This window comes from Chenopodium album, chromosome 2 (genome assembly GCF_948465745.1).
Source record: "Chenopodium album chromosome 2, dcCheAlbu1.1, whole genome shotgun sequence".
Taxonomy (NCBI): Eukaryota; Viridiplantae; Streptophyta; class Magnoliopsida; order Caryophyllales; family Amaranthaceae; genus Chenopodium; species Chenopodium album.
Genome location: NC_137835.1, coordinates 81,480,026 through 81,498,989, shown reverse-complemented (window position 1 = coordinate 81,498,989; position 18,964 = coordinate 81,480,026). Strand labels below are relative to the sequence as shown.

Genomic DNA, 18,964 nt, shown 5'->3' with positions numbered 1-18,964 from the left:
AAAATTCTCACTTTGTTAAGTGGTACTCTCCCTTTATTTAAACCCTCGTATCTTTTTCACTTTGAAACTCAATTTCGTTTCAGCTATTGCAATTTCACCACTAAGAGGTAACTTTCTTTTTTTGTAAAAATTTAAGTGAACTTGCAATTACGCTTAAATAAAGTTGATTGTTGTTGTTGTTGTTTTTTTTTTTTTTTTTTTTTTTTTTTTTTTTTTTTTTTTTTTGGTGAAAAAGTTGATTGTTGTTTGAATATATTAAGGTGTCGTATGAATTTTGATCTCAAAAGTAAAGGTTCATATTAAATTAACCTTAAATAAATTTAAACTTTTTTTTTTAGAGATTATTTCCTCTCGATTAGATATCAAAAGATAGAACTTTTTACGATCATTATGCATCAATATTGTATACAATCATTGAATATGTCAACTATGGTTATCTTAATTATTATTGTAAATTGTTTAATAAAGATTTTCAATACTGATTAACACTTTCCCTTATAGTTTGAAGCATGGCAGGTTGGGGTGACATGCCAAAAGAGCTCGTCACTAAGATTGCAGAGCATCTTCATTTCTTTGAGGACTTTGTGACTCTAAGATGTGTTTGTTCTTCTTGGAGATCAGCCCTTAAGAAAGCTAAATTCCGAGCATTCATCAACAATAATGATGGAAGATCATCATTAGGCCGCGAGCATACAATTCCATGGCTAGGATATCCAGAGAGATACTCCTCGGGGTTATATTATACACTCCATAGCTTCTACAAGAACACGTTTCGCTACATTAAAGTCCAAGAGGGAGTCTACAACAATGACGAGGAAAGGATATTAGCTTCATATGGGTGGCTGCTTTTGGTCTTAGAAAGTCTTAAACTCTTGCTCTTTAACCCCTATACCGGTGCCACAATAGAGCTCCCCGAAATTGAGTTATTATGGCCTGTGCACTACGGTGTTGACTACCACCCTGATAAACTAATCCTATCCGCCAACCCATCAATCACGTCGGATTTTATTGTCTTCCTTGCTTTGGAGGACAAAGATACAACCGATATTACTGTTCCTTCAATGCTGGTTTATTGGAGGAACGGCTATGATGATGGGTGGATTCAGGTAGTGGATCCCCAGTTGAACTTGGATGGCTTTCTTGGCTCTCTTTGCCGCGACATAACTTTCTATCAAGGAGAGTTTTATGGGGTTAACTGCAATGGTATGATTGTGAAATTTGAGACAGCCCAAGGTAGTCCTCATTTTCAGGTGGTCACTGAGTTGGAAACCAGGAAAAATAATGAAGCATGGTATTATTATTTGGTTGAATCTGCAGGTCAATTGTTGGTTATCCGTCAGGTGATAATACATTTAAATTGGTATATGATTCATATTACCTCTTGCGAAACCAAAAGATTTGAGGTACTCGAGCTAGATGTTAAGGACGGAAAGGTCAAGGAAGTTACAAACCTGGGTGACAGAGCTATATTCACTGGTTCCAACTCTTCCTTCAGTGTCCAAGTACCTGCTCATTCTAACCATGGCATTACGGCTAATACCATCTTTAACCTGGATGATCGCGTGACATGGAGGTGGGATGGGCATGGAGTTTGTTACGGAAACACTTGCTTTTATAATATATTAGATGGGCAGCCTTGGAAGTTTATCAAACGCCTAGATCGATCACCACAAGAGATTTGCTATTTATTACTCAACAGAAGTCCATCACTGTTAGGAGAAGGCATACCATATACTTGGATTGAATCTCCGATGATATAATCAATTTTAATCTGTTTCTGTAAGTAAAAATCAGCTTCAATTAGTATGAATTATTTAAGTTTAGCACAAATAAGGTGAATAGATGGAACAAAGACTTTGTTTTACTCTGTTACAGACTGATCATCTATTTGATTTCTACCCTGTGTTTTACCAACTGTAATATGGTATTTTCCTTCGAGTCTCAAGGAGACAAAGATATACGTAGTACTCCGTACTAAAAAATGATGTTCTTGTTTTGACTTTTTTTATGGTCAAACTTTTTAAAAATTGACCAGTATTCTCATTTGTACAAAAGGATTTAAAATTTATCTTTAGGAAGGTAAAATATAAAGAAAGCGACAATACTACACTACTACAGTAATAATCATAATTCAAAACAAGCATGACAATAAACTTCATTCAACGGCAAGTCTCATTCTTAGTTTGAAGAGTATTGAATAAACACATATTTGGAGAAAGTTATCAGTTAGACTATTTTATGGTCATTTGTAAAACACTTGCGTGCCAATGACACCTGATTATAGGGAAGAGAAGGAGCAACTATGTACTCTGCGCTCCCCTCCCTGGATAGAACAGGAAGACCATTGCCATTTGCCACCACAAGTCGAGTGTAGAACTACGGACCTTTGAGAAGCCAGTCAGTGATACACAGGGTTACCGCACATACTCTATGGTTCTCATCACACAATAGCATTACTAAAAATCCTCAGCAAAGTTTCTGAACACTACAAAACATCAGTTGATTTGTGACAACTGGCAATCTATGACGATTCTAGCCTCTGAGCACCCTCGTCTCTACAATGCCAAATTGCCAACCTTTGTCCAACTGTCTATGGTTGCACTATAGTCTTGAGTTATAGCGCAGCCCCTGCAGGGTTTGGCTAGGATGACTGATTGCCAGTGCTACCAGGGAGATCCCCTGCATTAGCAGTTGTGCTACTAAGCTCAGATTACTGTCTGTTCGACAATGATGTTACCTTTTGCCACTGTGGAATCCTTGTTACAACAGTCGACTTGAGATAAGCTAGCACTGTTTTGCAGGTAAGTAGTTTATGATCCAATGCGTTACATTAGATTGGTAGCAACATGCCTAAATCCAAGCTTTCTATAGTTTTCGGCAAAGCCTACTTAGTAAGGAATAAGTGGAAATTCTGGCTTTCTTCAGCTAAGAACGTGCAATCGAGTTATGAAAAGAAAGAAAATGTTTCTGGGGTTACATTTTATTATGAACTCAGTAATCAGCATGGAAAGAAATTAATTTCGGAAGTTCGTATTTATTTATCTTATGAAGATAACTGAGGGAGAAAGCTACAATATCATACCATTCATAATTCAAAACAAGCATGACATAAAACTTCATTTAACAGCAAGTTTCATCACTTAGTTTCGGAAAAATGTGTATACTTCATATCCTTGAACTCTTTCAAAGACGCGTACATTTAGCTGGAATTCAAAATATTCTGACGGCATTATTCATCACTCAACTTGAACTTACAGCAAGAGTAGATAGATGTAATCAATAATCATTACTTCTCCTTCTTATCCACACTCACTTCTTCCAAAGGCGGCAAAGTCTACACACAAAGAAAATCTTGGCTTATACAACTCATTTAATACGAATAACAAGATTTACGCTACAATGTCGATGCATTCCAATAAAACTTAACATAGACAAGCAATTGATCATCGAGCAAGGGAGGCAATGAATTCGATAAACTCGATTTGAAACGATGAAGAACATTAGATGTTACAACAAGACTTGGGCAGCACAACATAAGCACAGCGTAGTAAAAACATCAGTTACTCACTGGAGCATTTTATCAAACATATGGTGTGCAAACTCTACAAAACAAAAAAGAAAAACAAGTAAAAGTAAAACAACATACAAGATCAGGTTTGTAGATGTTGTGAACAATGGAAGCGCCACCGAGGAGAGACAAAACAACCACCACACACGACTTCGCCAACGACGGCGTTCCGGTCGGAACCTTCTTTCCTCCCAATTTCCCCTTCATTTTTGTCAACCCAAAAAAATGTAATCAAATAAAAGTGTTTTTAGTTCAATGTTGCAGTAATTATACAACAATTTAATCACATTTTTTTTTTTATGAAAATTAAAAAAGATTTTGATTTAAGTCTGTCAGACAAACATATGGTGTGCAAACTCTACAAAACAAAAAAGAAAAACAAGTAAAAGTAAAACAACATACAAGATCAGGTTTGTAGATGTTGTGAACAATGGAAGCGCCACCGAGGAGAGACAAAACAACCACCACACACGACTTCGCCAACGACGGCGTTCCGGTCGGAACCTTCTTTCCTCCCAATTTCCCCTTCATTTTTGTCAACCCAAAAAAATGTAATCAAATAAAAGTGTTTTTAGTTCAATGTTGCAGTAATTATACAACAATTTAATCACATTTTTTTTTTTATGAAAATTAAAAAAGATTTTGATTTAAGTCTGTCAGACAACCGTGCGACCATCCCCGGCTCACAAAGGAGCTGAGGTACGATCCTCTACAGCACCGGTGATCCGAAGATCGACGGTCGCCGTTAATCACGCTCTAATCGCACGGTCATAATTCATCCACCAGACTTGGTTTTCTGTCTCCTTAGAACTCAAGGATACAGAGGTACGATCCTATAGAACAGATCCTGTTCAAGTAAGGTCGTGCTCTATCTACTGATCTCTTGAGTTTATAAATATGATATTTTTTGTGATTTTTGTCGATGTGGGACTTTTTTGTTTACATGGAAACTTTTATCAACCACACGTGTTATATCAATGAGGAGTCTAGCAGCAATGTTTAGCACTTGAACTTAATTATGACTTGTGATAACATAAAAACATGTGGTGTACTTAATTACTTGCATTATATATAAACTCTTCCCAAATATTGATACATTTAGCACATATTTACTTATGCTTTACCAAACCATTCTAAGCCATAGTGATTAGTCACTGTACATTCCAACATCATAACTTATTTTAAATTGATAGGGAAAGATTAGATAACTTATGTTGCTAAAGCACGCAACTAGTAGTTGAAACTTATAAGCACTAATTAAATCAGCCGATATTAGGGTATAATGAGTTCTCTAAATCATAATGTGTCTTTTTTTTTTTTTTGACAAATAAATCATAATGTTATCATGTATAATGATTAAATAATGATCAATGAGTCCTCAGGGGTACACGGTGTGTATTTGAAATTAAAGTTTTTAAAGGTACACATTGCAATTTTTAAAACCTCAAGATTACATAGAACAATTTTCATAAAATAATCTCTTCTCAAATTATGTATTTTTTGATGTAAATCTGATGAAGTCCAATATTTGTAGCTTAATTCTCTTCTTCAAGATGTCGTAGTCGATTCATATTGTCTCAAAACGATTTCAGAGATCTCTTGTATTCTCATGGCTGGAAATTATGATTATTTTGGTGTGAGAAAAAGCTTGAACAAGGTTACAAGGTTGAAGAACATAGGAGAGAAAGTTGAGACAAAAAAAGAGCGGGAATTGATGTTAAGGAAAATTATCTCTTGCCTTTTTATTTCTCACGATTAAGGGCCTGTTCTTTTCAGCTTATTTTCAGTTCAGTTCTTAATTTTCTTCTCTCGGCTCCAATAAGTTTAGTTCAGTTCAATTCAGTTCAGCTAAGTTCAGTCAATCAAAACATGCCCTAAGTGCTTAACTAATCAAACATACTATCACATTCATATATGATCCCTTCTACCTGTTATAATTTGACTTTTTAAAATGATATTAAGGAGACTAACAAATTTTACTCCCTTTTTTCACAAATAATTTTCCTCTACGTACTTTAATAAATTGGTTAGAATAGTAAGTAGAGAAGTATAAACGTTTAAATGAACAATTGTAAACTTTAATTTGGACATATAAACTTGAGAATTTAAATCAAAGACCATTAACCTTGTAACATTTTGATCTTGCAAACGACAGATAAACAATTCTATAAGTACAAGTACTAAATTACTACAATGAAATAGGACGACAAACAATATACAAAAGTAAATCTACTCCCACTTCACTACTCCCTCCGTCCCTAAATTACATTCATCCTTTCTATTTTTGGTAAGTTTTTTTTAGTAAATCAACTCTCTTTTTCTGTTTTATATTTAATGATTTATCACTCATCCTTACCTAATCTCACTCATAATTCTTGTGCCAAATTACAATGAATATGATTGGTTAAAAATTTTCAATTAGGATCATGTGATTGGTCCTTTTTTTTTGCAAAGGATTGATGACATGTCATGAGTAATAACTAATCTATCTTTGTACTTCTCATTGCATTATCTAATTATTCTTATTTGTCTTATTCTTTCCTCCTTAATTCCCGTGTAAATTTCCAAAGAGAAATGTAATTTAGGGACGGATGGAGTAGAATTTAGGAATACTAACTCTTTGTTTATCTTTAATTCTTTATTGCTGATACATATATACTCATAACATTTATATATACCAAACAAAGTTCGATGGAGTGGTGGGGAACTCACCCCGTGACTTTCAAGCCCCACTAACTACAGAGTAACCGGGCGTATGCTGGTACCCTAAAAATACAAGGCCACTTGCCAAAGTTGCTATCTATAGTTAATACAGGTAGAAATTAGCCCCAAAACAATTACTTCATTATCGCAAACAAACAAGAAAAGCATTAGCCAAACAAAAACTAAATTCCCTGTCGTTTGCTTCACCATATTCACAGAAACATTAGTGCATGTTTATCATCCCCAAATTTTCCCAGATTTTATTCCCAAATTTTTTATCAAATGCATGTTTCTTAGAGTCTCTTCTTAAAGTCAAATGGGTGTATCGATTTCTCAACACCCATAACAACTAATGTGAGCATGGCAATGGAAGTCAGTGGCTCTCTTTCTTGCTTTGCCCCCTTTCTCTCTCCTCCTATTAAATGCAGACAGAGCTGCCTGGTGAATTTCTTACACTCAATTCCAATTATTAGCATCGTTTTTATGATTGATTAATTTGAAATTTAATGCATTTGTACACTTTAATTTATTATTGGGTATCTATAATTGTTATCAGATTGTTGTAAAATATTGATTTTGTTTCCGGGGTAGTTTAATTTGAGCTATAATTTGTTGGGTTGAAGTGGGTTTTGTGCGAATTTGTGATTTTTTTTTGGCTGTTTATTAATTCAGTACTTTTGTTGTCTTTCTTCTTGTTGTATTTTTTCTACTGAACAATGGGTTTTGATTGAATTTTTTTTCTTGTTTATGTCACAAATTTGGGCTGGATGAGTAACTGACTTGTGAAATTGAGGATATTTGGATGGAAAGGCACATTCTTTGCAATTGTAGGGTTCTATCACTTCTACATATGTTGATGAGCATGTTGTGGTGTAGGTTTTGTCCAAATTCACACTATTGATAGTGACATTTTGTACTCCCTTCATTCCGGATTTAGTGGTCGCGTTGTTAGTTTTTATTATATAATCAATGTTACTATGAGTAACAGACAGAAGGATATGTTTGTCGTGGTATTTAGACCAGATGGATCATGGGTGAATCTTTGGAAGTTCAAGAAATATGGTTTCTAGGTAGACATATACACTCTACATGCTAGGTATGAGAGTATGAATGTATGCAAATGCTTTTAGACCCTATTTACATATAGTTTTCAAGATGATTACCTCGGGTTGATTGACTTAGTTACAGGATGAACATGAACAATATGTTGTAGATGCCTAAGTTTGTAATGTTATTTCTCCAGGTGTGTCTCTAACGTTATTAAGCATCTCTGCTTGTATTACCTTTTACTTAGGATATTTGCTCCGGATCTTTATATTTTTTTGCTCCTTAGGCAGAAGTTTGGGGTTCTGAAAGGAGAAATTGGGGTATATTAGAAGCTTATTCCTAGAAATTTCAAGATTCACACTGTTGTGGAGTAGAGCTGTCCCGTTGGCATTGCTTCTGGTAGTTATTGCGTGCTATACATACATGCGATTTAAATGATTTTGTGGCTCTAATTCCCGCATGGTATGTTTTAACTTTAGGTTGGCTTGTCTTCTGTATTTTTACCTCTTATCAATAATTTATGCACAAGAATTTAGTAGAAATATTAAATGAAATGAAACATCCCTATTTGGGATGATAATAATTGTGGGAAATATATAATCAAATTAACTCTTTTGTACAATAGGATAGGTAATATAGGGATAGTTGTCAAGGACCGAAATTCAGCAATGTATTGAGACTGTAATTAGAGACAATTTAAGGGAAAGCTTGATTGATTAATAATATTTAAAGAAGATTACAAGGATAGGAATAGCTTGAGGCTATGACTCTCACAGTAACTTTAGGTTACTAATCTCACAAGTGCTTAACTCAAATATTATCTGGATACCTTCCACATACTATCTTCTTCTACTTATAATCAGTTTCTAAGACACAAGGAGGCCTAATTGTTACATGTGACTACTAATCACTAAAATAGCAAAACCATACTTGACGTAATTGAAACTAGGCTGAGTGCTTTCCCTAATTCTTCTTTAATTAGATTTGTCTCTTCTTTCTTGTTGTGTTGACTTCCCTTCACCGTCCCTTTCAAGGACCCTTTGGTTGACCCTTGTCTTGCTGACCGTTGTTCTCCTGTTGACCATGGGTTGCTTGTTTGTGTTTGGGCCTTCTAGTGTATACCTTGATGGGTTGGGCTGAGCTGTTAACTGGGTCCATGACAATAGTTGTCAAGATTTTTGCATTGAAGTTGTGCAAAACACTTAGAAATTTTAACCACCACCCTCTCAAATTAATAAAGCTTTTAAAACAACACTTTGAAAGGGACAGAGGGAATACATGCCTTTGTCCCTATTTCATGAAGTGCTCATAGATTTCTAATTGGAATTTTGAGATGTTATTTACAATATTGAAGTATAAAAACAGTTTCACTTTCTTTGATGTTCAGATAAGCTTAAGACGACGATCCTTTGTAACTCAGCAGAACAGGAAGCACTTAACAAGTACAAAAGGTGGGTTTCAAACTTTTGTCGATTTGCCATGATTAACTTATGTCCATGATTAACTATGTTCTGTTGGCCAACGAGTTATGAGTATTGCAATTTTGACCTGTCAGTTATGCTGACCTTTTCTTTTATCACGTACATAGTTATCTTTGCCAAAAGTTCTACAAAGAAACTTCATGCCACAGTTGGATCCTTCCTTCCATACCACATTTCCACCTAATGCAAAGATTATGGCTTTGTGATGAGGCTCTCCAGAAACTAGCTTTAATATGACCCTATGGTGGCCTAGAGTTTATGGAGGCGTGTATATGTATGTAAACGGCTAAATTTCCACCACCCAAATGATCTCCCAAGTTGTCATAGGTCCATGAAAAACACCCCGACCTCTTTCATTTATGGGCTTGGAAAAGTAAAAAAATTTCCACAATTGAAGGCTATAATCCACACTTTCAGACTTATTTCAGAATTTTTTCCAAAATTGAACTGAATGTGGGAGGTGTCCCCTGTGGTCATATAGGTTGGTTTGGAACCATATCAAGGTTACCAATAGGTCTATAAAGTCTTAAGAATGAGTTTGGTTCAATCATGTAGTTATTTTGGAATTATGTTGCATTGGCAGTCTGCAAGAGATGGTTCCAAATACCAACTTGGCATCCTGCGGTCCTATTAAGGTGTTGGTAGTCCTTCATTGAGTTATCAATTTATACCCAAATTCATTATTTTCCATACAGTAAGTTGTTGATGCATGCATGTATTACATGGGTTGTTTAAATATGCTATACTATATTGGTGTTGTATTTGTTACTCTACACCAATCAATGTTGACTTGGGCTGTTTACTTACAATTGTTCATAATGGGCTCACCGGAAACATATGATAGCTTTAGGCCTGAGACTATTAATGATCTGTCAATCACTTAAGAATACACCACATTCTACTGCCTCAGCCAACATAGAATGATCGTTCAATCTTAGTAGCATCCAAGTTGTTTTGAAATACCCAAGCTTGTATATAAAACTTCTAAGTTCTAGCAGTGGCTTGTCTTGAGTGAACCATGGTTTAGCGTTCCATCATCTGTTTTGTGCTCTAAATAAGACTTTTTAGTAATTGTTTGAAGGTGAGCTTCCTTGATCCAGTGTGATGGTAACATTAATGAGAATTTTTCTTTGAAGCATTACTCAACTCTTTCCTATCATCTTTTCTTTCTGTTCTGTCTAGCAGCAAAGCCATGGACGTGCAGGTTTGGGAAGCTTAAATCCACAGAAGAGCTTCGGAGGAGAAATTGTTTTCCTGTTGTATCTGAAGATTTCCTTCCAGAAGATGTGATCGAGTTGAGTGGTTCGGGGACAGAAGAGTTACCCTTAGACTTAGACGGTAATGTGGGTGACGAAGGCGTCTCACCTACTGTTTCATATGAGCACTCGGAGGGAAGTGGTGGTAAACCTGGATTTGTCTCATTTTATAGTCTTCAGCGTGCGAAAGAGAATGTAGTTCCTTCACCTAGGGAGAAAAAGAATCAGAACAGCCTTTTATGGTTCGCTGGCCCTGCTGTTCTTGTAGCCTCATTCATTCTTCCATCACTATATTTGCGCAGGATAATATCTTTAATCTTTGAAGATTCCCTCTTGACAGGTGAGATGCTGATTTAAAATCTTCTTGTATTTAAGCCCAATTTTTATAGATGAAGGTGACATCTGCTTTACATGTTTACTACTTGATGTCATGTGTATTACGGAAACAACCATTAAATGGGAAATCTAATCATGTCACTTTAACAAAGAGAAACTAATTCTGAAGGTGACAAGGAGCAACAACTACTAATCTCTGCTAATATGTTGAGGTACAGCTTTTGAATAACCTGTGCATGTTAATGTTGTCTAATACCTGTATCAAGTGCAAATCATGATTTATTGGGCGCTCATATGCTAGAGCTTCAAGTTATGATTCCGAGATGCCTACAAATCTTCACTAGCATTACTATGCATTGAGTTGCTTCTGCATTTAACTCCAAGTTTGATTCACAAAATCTTGCATGACTAGTATAGCACTATATCCAAGATTATTATGGAAGTTCATGAGCACTCTTTCGTTTAATTGCAACATTCACTTGTCGTGAAACTATTCACTACTTTTTATTAGCGCTCCATCTAGATATTTTGTATTGCAAACCAGCCAATATTTCTCTACATGCTCATCTGATACACTACTTAGTTCTCTTCCTCTCTTTCTTGCAGATTTCCTCATACTTTTTTTCACAGAGGCTCTCTTCTACTGCGGGGTTGCAGTTTTTCTTCTTCTTATTCACTCCCTCTGGAGCCCTGGTAACAAAGTTCCTGCTACCAGCAACTATGGAAAGCTAACCACCCAGATGGGACATCGGATTTCTTCAGTTGCTATTCTAATGCTCAGTCTTATTATCCCAATGGTGACTATGGGTTTTGTTTGGCCTTGGACGGGACCTGCAGCATCTGCTGCACTAGCTCCCTACTTGGTTGGTATTGTTGTACAGTTTGCATTCGAGCAGTATGCAAAGTATACAAAGTCACCTTCTTGGCCTGTCATTCCAGTTGTATTTCAGGTGAAGTACTCTGTCCATTAATATAAACTAATATTCTTCCCTCAGTTTCCTGCCCCCCCCCCCCCCCCCCCCCCCCCACTCTTTTTTTTTAAATGCTTTTTAGGAGACAAATTTGCCTTAGTTACGTATCTGTGAGTTAATTGGTATAATAGAGGAATTATTTGTAACAGATATATGGCTCATGTTTCATGCTAAGATAATTTAGAACCCCAGAAGGAGGTAGATTTCTAGTGACTTGGGGATTCATATAATTTTGCAGCACATTACAAATTTGCAACTGTATAAATCTTGTAATTTCTTTTGTTCAATTTTTTTTACTTTGTTCTTTTTGGGGGACTGACGATTAGCTGAATGATATCTAACAGGTATATAGATTACATCAACTAAATCGAGCCGCACAACTGGTAACTGCTCTATCTTTCACTGTAAGAGGAGCTGAGATGACTGCACACAACTTGGCCATTAATAATTCCTTGGGCACTCTGTTGAGTGTCCTCCAAATTCTTGGCCTCATCTGCATTTGGTCTCTCTCTAACTTTCTTATGAGGTTTTTTCCATCTTCCATTTTGGAGCAATGAGGTACCCCTGAAATAAAGATTTTCAATGCATGATTTGAGCTTACAGCCCTGCAGCCTGTCATTAGCTTGAAAATGACTAGATATCAATGGGGAGAAGTTGGTTCAAAAATTTTAAATTACTGCATTATGCGCAGATCATGCCTAAGATTTGAGCTTAGATAAATTACTTGAGATAGGAAGTAATAGGATTTAGTGTATTCATTACGACAGCTTTATATGCTGCTGCATTACTCCGTTGAACACTCCAAAATTAGAAAAAAGAGGAAAATGAAAGGGATTGTAACATTGCTTGTATAATTACTTTGTTACAAATGACTGGGTTTTATACTCAACATTATGAAACATACATTCTTTATTCTTTACCACTAAGCTTTCTGCAGGATCAAATTATGGATCTTTATGTTCATTTTTTCTCATGGTGCTTCCTCAGCCTCTGATCACCCATAAAAGCTTCATATTTACCGAACTGTGATTGTTTTTGTCACGCTTGCTGTGTGTTCATGTTTGGAACTTTCTCATAGGCATGTGTAGATCTTTCTGAAGGCTCAGTTGTACGTTGTACCTAAAATTTGCTTCTCTTTAGGGAGCACTGTGATATGATGATAACATGTATTTCAAAGTTAGGCCTTATGAATAATGCAATTATATGGGCACTGGCATAAATGCATAATACTTATGATGATACAAAGACCTTTTCTCCCACATTGTGTGTTTTAGCTGTGCTTCTTCCAGTATCATGATGATACATGTGATATACTACCTCCATTTCACTTTTGACTGTTGTACTTTCTATTTTGGTCCCTTTGGAAATTACTGTCCTAATTATTTTTCAGTCCTCTGTGCCTTGATGTATAGATGCACAAATTCATTGTTCCTCGAATAATTTGAGGAACGATCAACACGAAGACATATTTTCTTTCACCAAACGCATAACTTTAGCCTGTTAATTAACCTAAAGTCTGAAAATCATGCTGATATATAGTTCAGACTTCAGAGAGTGCTGAAGCTTTTTATATACTATGAACAGGAATAAAGAACTGCACAAAGCTAAGCCTGCTAATCGTTCTTTCTGTGTTTTTTTTTTCTTAGTTCTATTGAAAAACTACCTCTGTTTTTCCCCCTTGAGAAATCACTTTGCATCATTACTAATAAGCACAAACTGTCTGCTGGACAGGAGGGCGCGGATTGTGAAAGCCTTCCTACGACTCGATGTTCAAACATCACAAGACAATGAAAATTCGCGTCAAGAGTCACATTTTCACCCTCTTCTGATGTAGGATATAAAGAACTGATTGCACTCACAGGTTCTGCAACTACTTGTCTACTCGCAGTTAACATCTCCCCCTAAGGCCCTAATTCATAAACTACACATTGACTGCATTATGCTGTATAAATTAATTATATAAATCCTAATTCAACCCAAAAAATTAATTCCAACTTATATTACATAGTCAATACATTGGAATTAAAAAAACACTGGTTTGGTGCTAATTTGTTGATACTCCCTTGTATTCTTCAGATAGAGGAATAACAATGAATTGGAGATATTCAGAGTAGTTACATAAATCAGAATCTCTTAATATAAATATGATAGAGGTCCAGATCATTGACATAATTGTGTCAAAGGTATTTGGCAGAAACCATTTGAGGATAATTTATTTTGTTAACTCTATGATTATAATCTTTGGTATTTTCTGATTTGTCTCAACTAGGGTCGAGTATAATTTTCATATTTATGATAAGTCAATGTGTATTATACACCTAAATTACCAAAGTTTCATTTCTTAATCCATTGAAACCTGATTTTTAATGTTTGAAGATTGTATATTGTCCAATTTTTGAAGAGCAGGGGAGCTTCAAACCGCCTCATAATCAAGTCAACCACACCGACCTTAATTTGATTAGTAATAACAGTCATATAATTGTATGGTAAGACAAGGGTGACTTTTATTGAAAAGTGGGAGTGACTCGATTAAGTGGGTGAAAATTTATGACTTATATAATTGTAATATTATAGGGTGACTTTTTTTTTTTTTTTTTTTGACAAAAAGGCGATATTATCCTTCTCATTTGTCAAAACACAATTTTGTTTATGTTAAGCTCTACATAATGTTGAAATTATCCTTGCCTTGGGTGCATTATGTTCACCTTTTAAAAAATAAGTTTAATAAGTAATCACTGATCAGGGTTTATTAGGTCCAATCAGGTGTAAACATAGGGTAAAATTAAGGCTAATCAAGATAATAAGATAAGTTTAAGTGACGAGAACACGCCTAATTTGATTTTTATGCAACTGGTATAAAAATTAGTTTCTCTTCTAACCTACTGAATTTTTATCTCTTGGTTGGACCAAACAAACATTTTTCTCTACTAACTGGAACAAAAAATCTTCACACTTCACATGGTATATGGCTTTTATTATGAATAACACTGTCTTAAACATGAAAAATTGGAAGTGGTTACTATTTTCTCTGTGATTTTACCCCCTTTTTAAAATGGTATTAGGTGGGTATTAGTTGAGGTTGAGGAGAATAAATTGTTTGGTTAGATCTATAAAACTCAACAGAAGTCAAACTTTTCATGGTTTTAATAATTAATCATCCTACTCCTTTGTAGTATTATGCTTGAAAGATATATTTACAACTTTATAATAATTCAGTTTTGACTATGTTTGATTTCTTAAAATGACCTCATTCCATTTAAAGTCAAATTATTTTTTATGTTAATTTTTTTGTTAGTGGAATCTTATCAAGGCAAATACTTTTGTAATCATAAACTAGAAGAAATACATCTTATATGATTAATTATAGAAACATCACATTCCTTCTTAGGTTTTAGAGTGGGCCTTTAAACTCTCTTTTTATATGTTTAAACAATAAGCATATTCCTATCCTAAAACTCCATACTTCTTTTCATGATTTTTCTGACTTTCAGAAAAATGCATGGACAAAATTCCAACATGACAGAAGAATAAAACTGAACCTACTTACCCCATATTCTTAAACAACCAAAAAAATTCTCTTAAAAGCCTCTCTCAATTTCAGTGCAATGACCTCAATGCATATATAATCATATATACCTTCTCTTAGAGCCTTCATCATCTTACTTATAATCCAAAATCTATTTCTTTCCATTTTTAGCCACTGTTTCATCCATCCAAGAGCTATATAATGCAAAATTTTCTGCTGTAATAGCTCTGAAAGCATAATTCCTATAAATGGACATCATTAAGATGTCTCATTTGATGTTTTTTTTCTATGTAATCTTCGGTATTTTTCTTTCTACCACCTCGGCTGAGAGCTTGGGTGATTCTTATTGGCTTTTAAGGATCAAATCGAGTTTTGTTGATCCTGATCATGCTCTCAGCAACTGGTCTTCTGCAACAAGTATCTGCAGCTGGAATGGTCTTACATGTTCACTTGATCAAGCTCATGTTATAGGCATGAACCTCTCAAGTTCCGGGCTTTCTGGTGTTATATCACCTGATATTTCACATCTATCTTCTCTTCAGACTCTCGACTTGTCAATGAATTCTCTCTCTGGCCCTATTCCCAGTGAGCTTGGCCGGCTTGAGAATCTAAGAGAGCTCTTTCTATACACCAACTCTCTCTCTGGCAAGATTCCTCATGAGCTCGGTTTTCTTCCAAAGTTGGAGGTTCTTAGGATAGGGGACAACTTGCTTAGTGGGGAGATCCCCAAAAGTATTGGCAACTTGACTGAACTGAAAGTTCTAGGCCTTTCTTATTGCCTGTTGAATGGAAGTGTCCCATCTGAGATAGGAAAGTTGAAGAACTTGGAGTCTCTTGATCTGCAACAGAACGCTCTCACGAGCCCAATTCCAAGTGAGATTGGTGGATGTGAGAAGCTACAAATTTTTGCAGCCTCCAACAACATGCTCCAAGGCAATATACCTGCATCAATTGGTAAGCTTCATTCATTACAAGTCCTTAACTTAGCCAACAATAGTTTTTCTGGTAAGATTCCTACAGAGCTGGGAAGTTTGCAAGAACTGAATTACTTGAATCTGCTCGGAAACAGATTAAGTGGTGCTATCCCCTCGGAACTTAACCTGTTAAGTCAGCTACAAAAGCTAGACTTATCAGGAAATAATCTCTCAGGACCTCTCAATCTCTTCACTTCAAAAATGAAGAGGCTTGAGGTTCTTGTCCTCTCGGATAATCATTTAGCTGGTGACATTCCATCGAGCTTCTGCATGAATGATTCAAAGCTGCAGATGTTTTCTCTTGCAAGAAATGGTGTCTCAGGAAAATTTCCCTTGGAGTTGTTGAGCTGTTTTTCTCTCCAACAGTTAGACCTTTCTGACAACAAATTCCAAGGGGAGTTACCGTCTGAGATTGATAAACTGGCATACCTCACCGATCTTTATCTTAACAACAACAGCTTCAGTGGGAAGCTACCTCCTGAGATTGGCAACTTGAGTAACCTGAAGTTCCTTTCCTTGTATGGCAATGGGATCACAGGAGAAATTCCGTCAGAAATAGGGAAGCTCAATAAGTTAAGTGTCATCTACCTGTATGATAACCACATGTCAGGTAACATTCCGAAAGAATTGACAAACTGTACTAGCCTCACAGAGATTGATTTCTTCGGAAACCATTTTTCTGGCTCGATTCCTGAAACAATTGGGATGCTTAAAAACTTAGTTTTGCTTCACTTCAGGCAAAATGAGTTATCAGGGAAAATTCCTCCTTCTTTGGGTGACTGCACCAAGCTCGAGATGTTGGCCTTAGCAGATAACAAATTATCCGGGTCAATCCCATCAACATTCAGTTCTTTGTCAGAGCTAAGTCTTATCACCCTTTATAATAACTCCCTTGAAGGCCCTTTACCCGAATCTCTATTCCTCTTAAAAAACCTTAAAATCATCAATCTATCCCATAATAAGCTAAATGGAAGTATCCATCCACTAACTGGTTCAACCTCTCTTACAGTATTAGACTTGACTAATAATAGCTTCTCTGGTTCAATCCCTTCTAGGCTAGCCTTGTCCAAAAACCTCATCCGTGTTCGCCTTGCAGGAAACACTCTCACTGGAAATATACCTCTTGAGTTTTCCCTTCTTAAAGAGCTTATTTCCCTTGATTTATCTTCCAACAGTTTGTCAGGAGAGCTAGCTGTTAGTCTATCCAACTCCACAAAACTCGAGCATTTCATGCTGAATGATAACCAGTTTTCCGGAAAAATTCCTACTTGGTTAGGGAATCTGAAAGGGTTAGGAGAGCTTGATATGTCTTCTAATAATTTCAGTGGAACAATACCAAAAGAGCTTGGAAACTGTTCTGCATTACTCAAACTCGCTCTTTATACCAACAAGTTGTCTGGCCAAATACCTCCAGAATTAGGAAGCCTGTCATCCCTTAATGTCCTTAATCTGCAGGGCAACAACTTATCTGGAAACATTCCTTCAGAAATCCAGCATCTTCAGAAGCTATTCGAGCTTCGACTCTCTGACAACTTCTTGACAGGTAAAATACCTGATGAGCTAGAACAGCTTACTGAACTTCAAGTGATATTAGACCTGAGTCATAATCAGTTGTCAGGGGAGATTCCTCAGTCACTTGGAAATCTCATGAAACTCGAGCGACTAAACCTCTCATATAACCATCTTAAAGGACGAGTGCCTTCCTCACTAGGAAAGCTCTCAAGCCTTCACAGACTCGACCTTTCACATAACCTTCTCCAAGGGAAACTTCCATCTGCATTCTCTTCCTTCCCAGCTAGCGCCTTTGTGGGAAACAAGAGGCTATGTGGGGCGCCGTTAGAGTCTTGTTCGGGTTCATCTAGGAAATGGTTGCCTAAGGGTGAAGTTATTGCTATCATTGTCGCTATCGTTTTTACTTCAGCTGTTATATGCTTGGTAATGATTTATATCATGTTGAGAATATGGACTGTTTGGAGGCAAGTTTCTGTTTCTAACAATGATGGGTTTGGGAATGAAAATAAAGGGCAAGATGAAGAGAAGTGGGTGTGTTACGGTGACGAAAAAAAGAAAGGAGGATATTGCAAAATGAACTCCAAGAACATGACTCCTTCACCAGATAACCAACTCAAGAAATGAACATTAATCAGTTTGAATTCTTTTTTGTGCTTTTTGTTTGAGATGTATAAAGTCCCTTTATCTTCTCCATTATACTTGTAAGTTTCGCGAGGCGAAAATTGTAGCTAATGATTTAAGAGTCTCAGTTTGTAGAGAATGTGTAAATTTAATTTTAGTTTGGGGGATATTCAAATGTTTGTTTTGCTGCGATTATGTATAGGTTTGATCATAACCAGATCATTGAGATGAATAAATGTGATGGACGAAAGAAGGTGTAATGTAAAGTGTCCCACATCGAACAATTAGAGCAATAAGAGGCAGAGAATCAGAATAAAACGAAAGGTCCGTGCATTAGAAAAGTCAGACCTTTCTCGGCCTTTTGGCTAAGATCAAGTGTAGTATCTGTTCTTATCAGTTTAATATCTGATACGTGGGCCAATGGCCCACAACGATATTAAATTTATTTTTTAAGGGGGAAGATCCACCATAGTAGCTTGCTGCTGGGATCTTCGCGCGTCGCCCATGCGTTGCACTACTGCACGGGCCTGGCGCACCCCACCAATTTCTAGTTCAATTGATTATATTGGTCCTAAGTAACAAATTCTAATGAATCCTCTGTCCATAATTCTATCATCCGATGATTTGTATTGACACTACTTCTGTAATCCTATGTGGAGGAAATTTGAATTACTCTTAGTTTAAGCTGTCAATTTAGGTAAACGGATCGGGTTTGGGTTGGTAAGAGTGGGTCGGGTCAATTCGGATTAATTCCATAACTTATGCGGGTCGGGTTGGGTCGTGCTTGAGTCAGGTTACGTCGGGTCATACTTTTTTTTTGGTTTGGGTCGGGTTACATTCGGGTAGGGTGAACAATAGGTCGGGTTTAATTCGGGTCTTCACGGGTTAGGGTAATTCTCGGGTTCGAGTCGAGTTCAATTCAAGTCAATAATTTGCGGGTTAGAATCAGGTCGGTTCATTCTCGGGTTT

At 36.3% G+C, this 18,964-nt stretch overlaps 3 protein-coding genes, 1 long non-coding RNA gene and 2 other non-coding genes across 7 annotated transcripts; 4 read left to right on the top strand and 2 right to left on the bottom strand.

The window, feature by feature from the left end:
* Nucleotides 1-509: 509 nt before the first annotated feature.
* On the top strand, nucleotides 510-1,209 carry LOC145577589 (uncharacterized). The gene is made up of 2 exons (XM_081635081.1): nucleotides 510-1,106; nucleotides 1,177-1,209. Exons 1-2 carry the CDS (start codon nucleotides 510-512, stop codon nucleotides 1,207-1,209), a joined length of 630 nt encoding a protein of 209 aa, XP_081491207.1.
* A 1,882-nt stretch (nucleotides 1,210-3,091) lies between these two features.
* LOC145589683 (uncharacterized) lies at nucleotides 3,092-4,535 on the bottom strand. The gene is made up of 2 exons (XR_014101785.1): nucleotides 3,647-4,535; nucleotides 3,092-3,334 (listed from the first exon to the last, which is right to left on the bottom strand). It is a non-coding gene; the product is annotated as an uncharacterized LOC145589683 (long non-coding RNA).
* On the bottom strand, nucleotides 4,219-4,433 carry LOC145608864 (small nucleolar RNA U3). The gene has a single exon (XR_014105922.1). It is a non-coding gene; the product is annotated as a small nucleolar RNA U3 (small nucleolar RNA).
* A 1,873-nt stretch (nucleotides 4,536-6,408) lies between the features above and the next one.
* LOC145603254 (uncharacterized) lies at nucleotides 6,409-12,358 on the top strand. Of its 2 annotated transcripts, none has more exons than XM_081659298.1 (5): nucleotides 6,409-6,712; nucleotides 8,706-8,769; nucleotides 9,982-10,395; nucleotides 10,998-11,341; nucleotides 11,707-12,358. In XM_081659298.1, the coding sequence occupies exons 1-5, from the start codon at nucleotides 6,632-6,634 to the stop codon at nucleotides 11,917-11,919; spliced, it is 1,116 nt and encodes a 371-aa protein (XP_081515424.1). In that variant the 5' UTR covers nucleotides 6,409-6,631; the 3' UTR covers nucleotides 11,920-12,358. The 2 variants fall into 2 exon arrangements, with proteins under 2 accessions (XP_081515424.1, XP_081515425.1); XM_081659299.1 differs by having other exon boundaries at nucleotides 6,410-6,712; nucleotides 9,985-10,395; nucleotides 11,707-12,355.
* Nucleotides 12,359-15,136: 2,778 nt separating this feature from the next.
* LOC145589676 (uncharacterized) lies at nucleotides 15,137-18,229 on the top strand. The gene has a single exon (XM_081646356.1). It carries the CDS (start codon nucleotides 15,137-15,139, stop codon nucleotides 17,996-17,998), a length of 2,862 nt encoding a protein of 953 aa, XP_081502482.1. The 3' UTR covers nucleotides 17,999-18,229.
* Nucleotides 18,230-18,339: 110 nt separating this feature from the next.
* LOC145608938 (U2 spliceosomal RNA) lies at nucleotides 18,340-18,536 on the top strand. The gene has a single exon (XR_014105957.1). It is a non-coding gene; the product is annotated as a U2 spliceosomal RNA (small nuclear RNA).
* The last annotated feature ends 428 nt before the right edge of the window (nucleotides 18,537-18,964 follow it).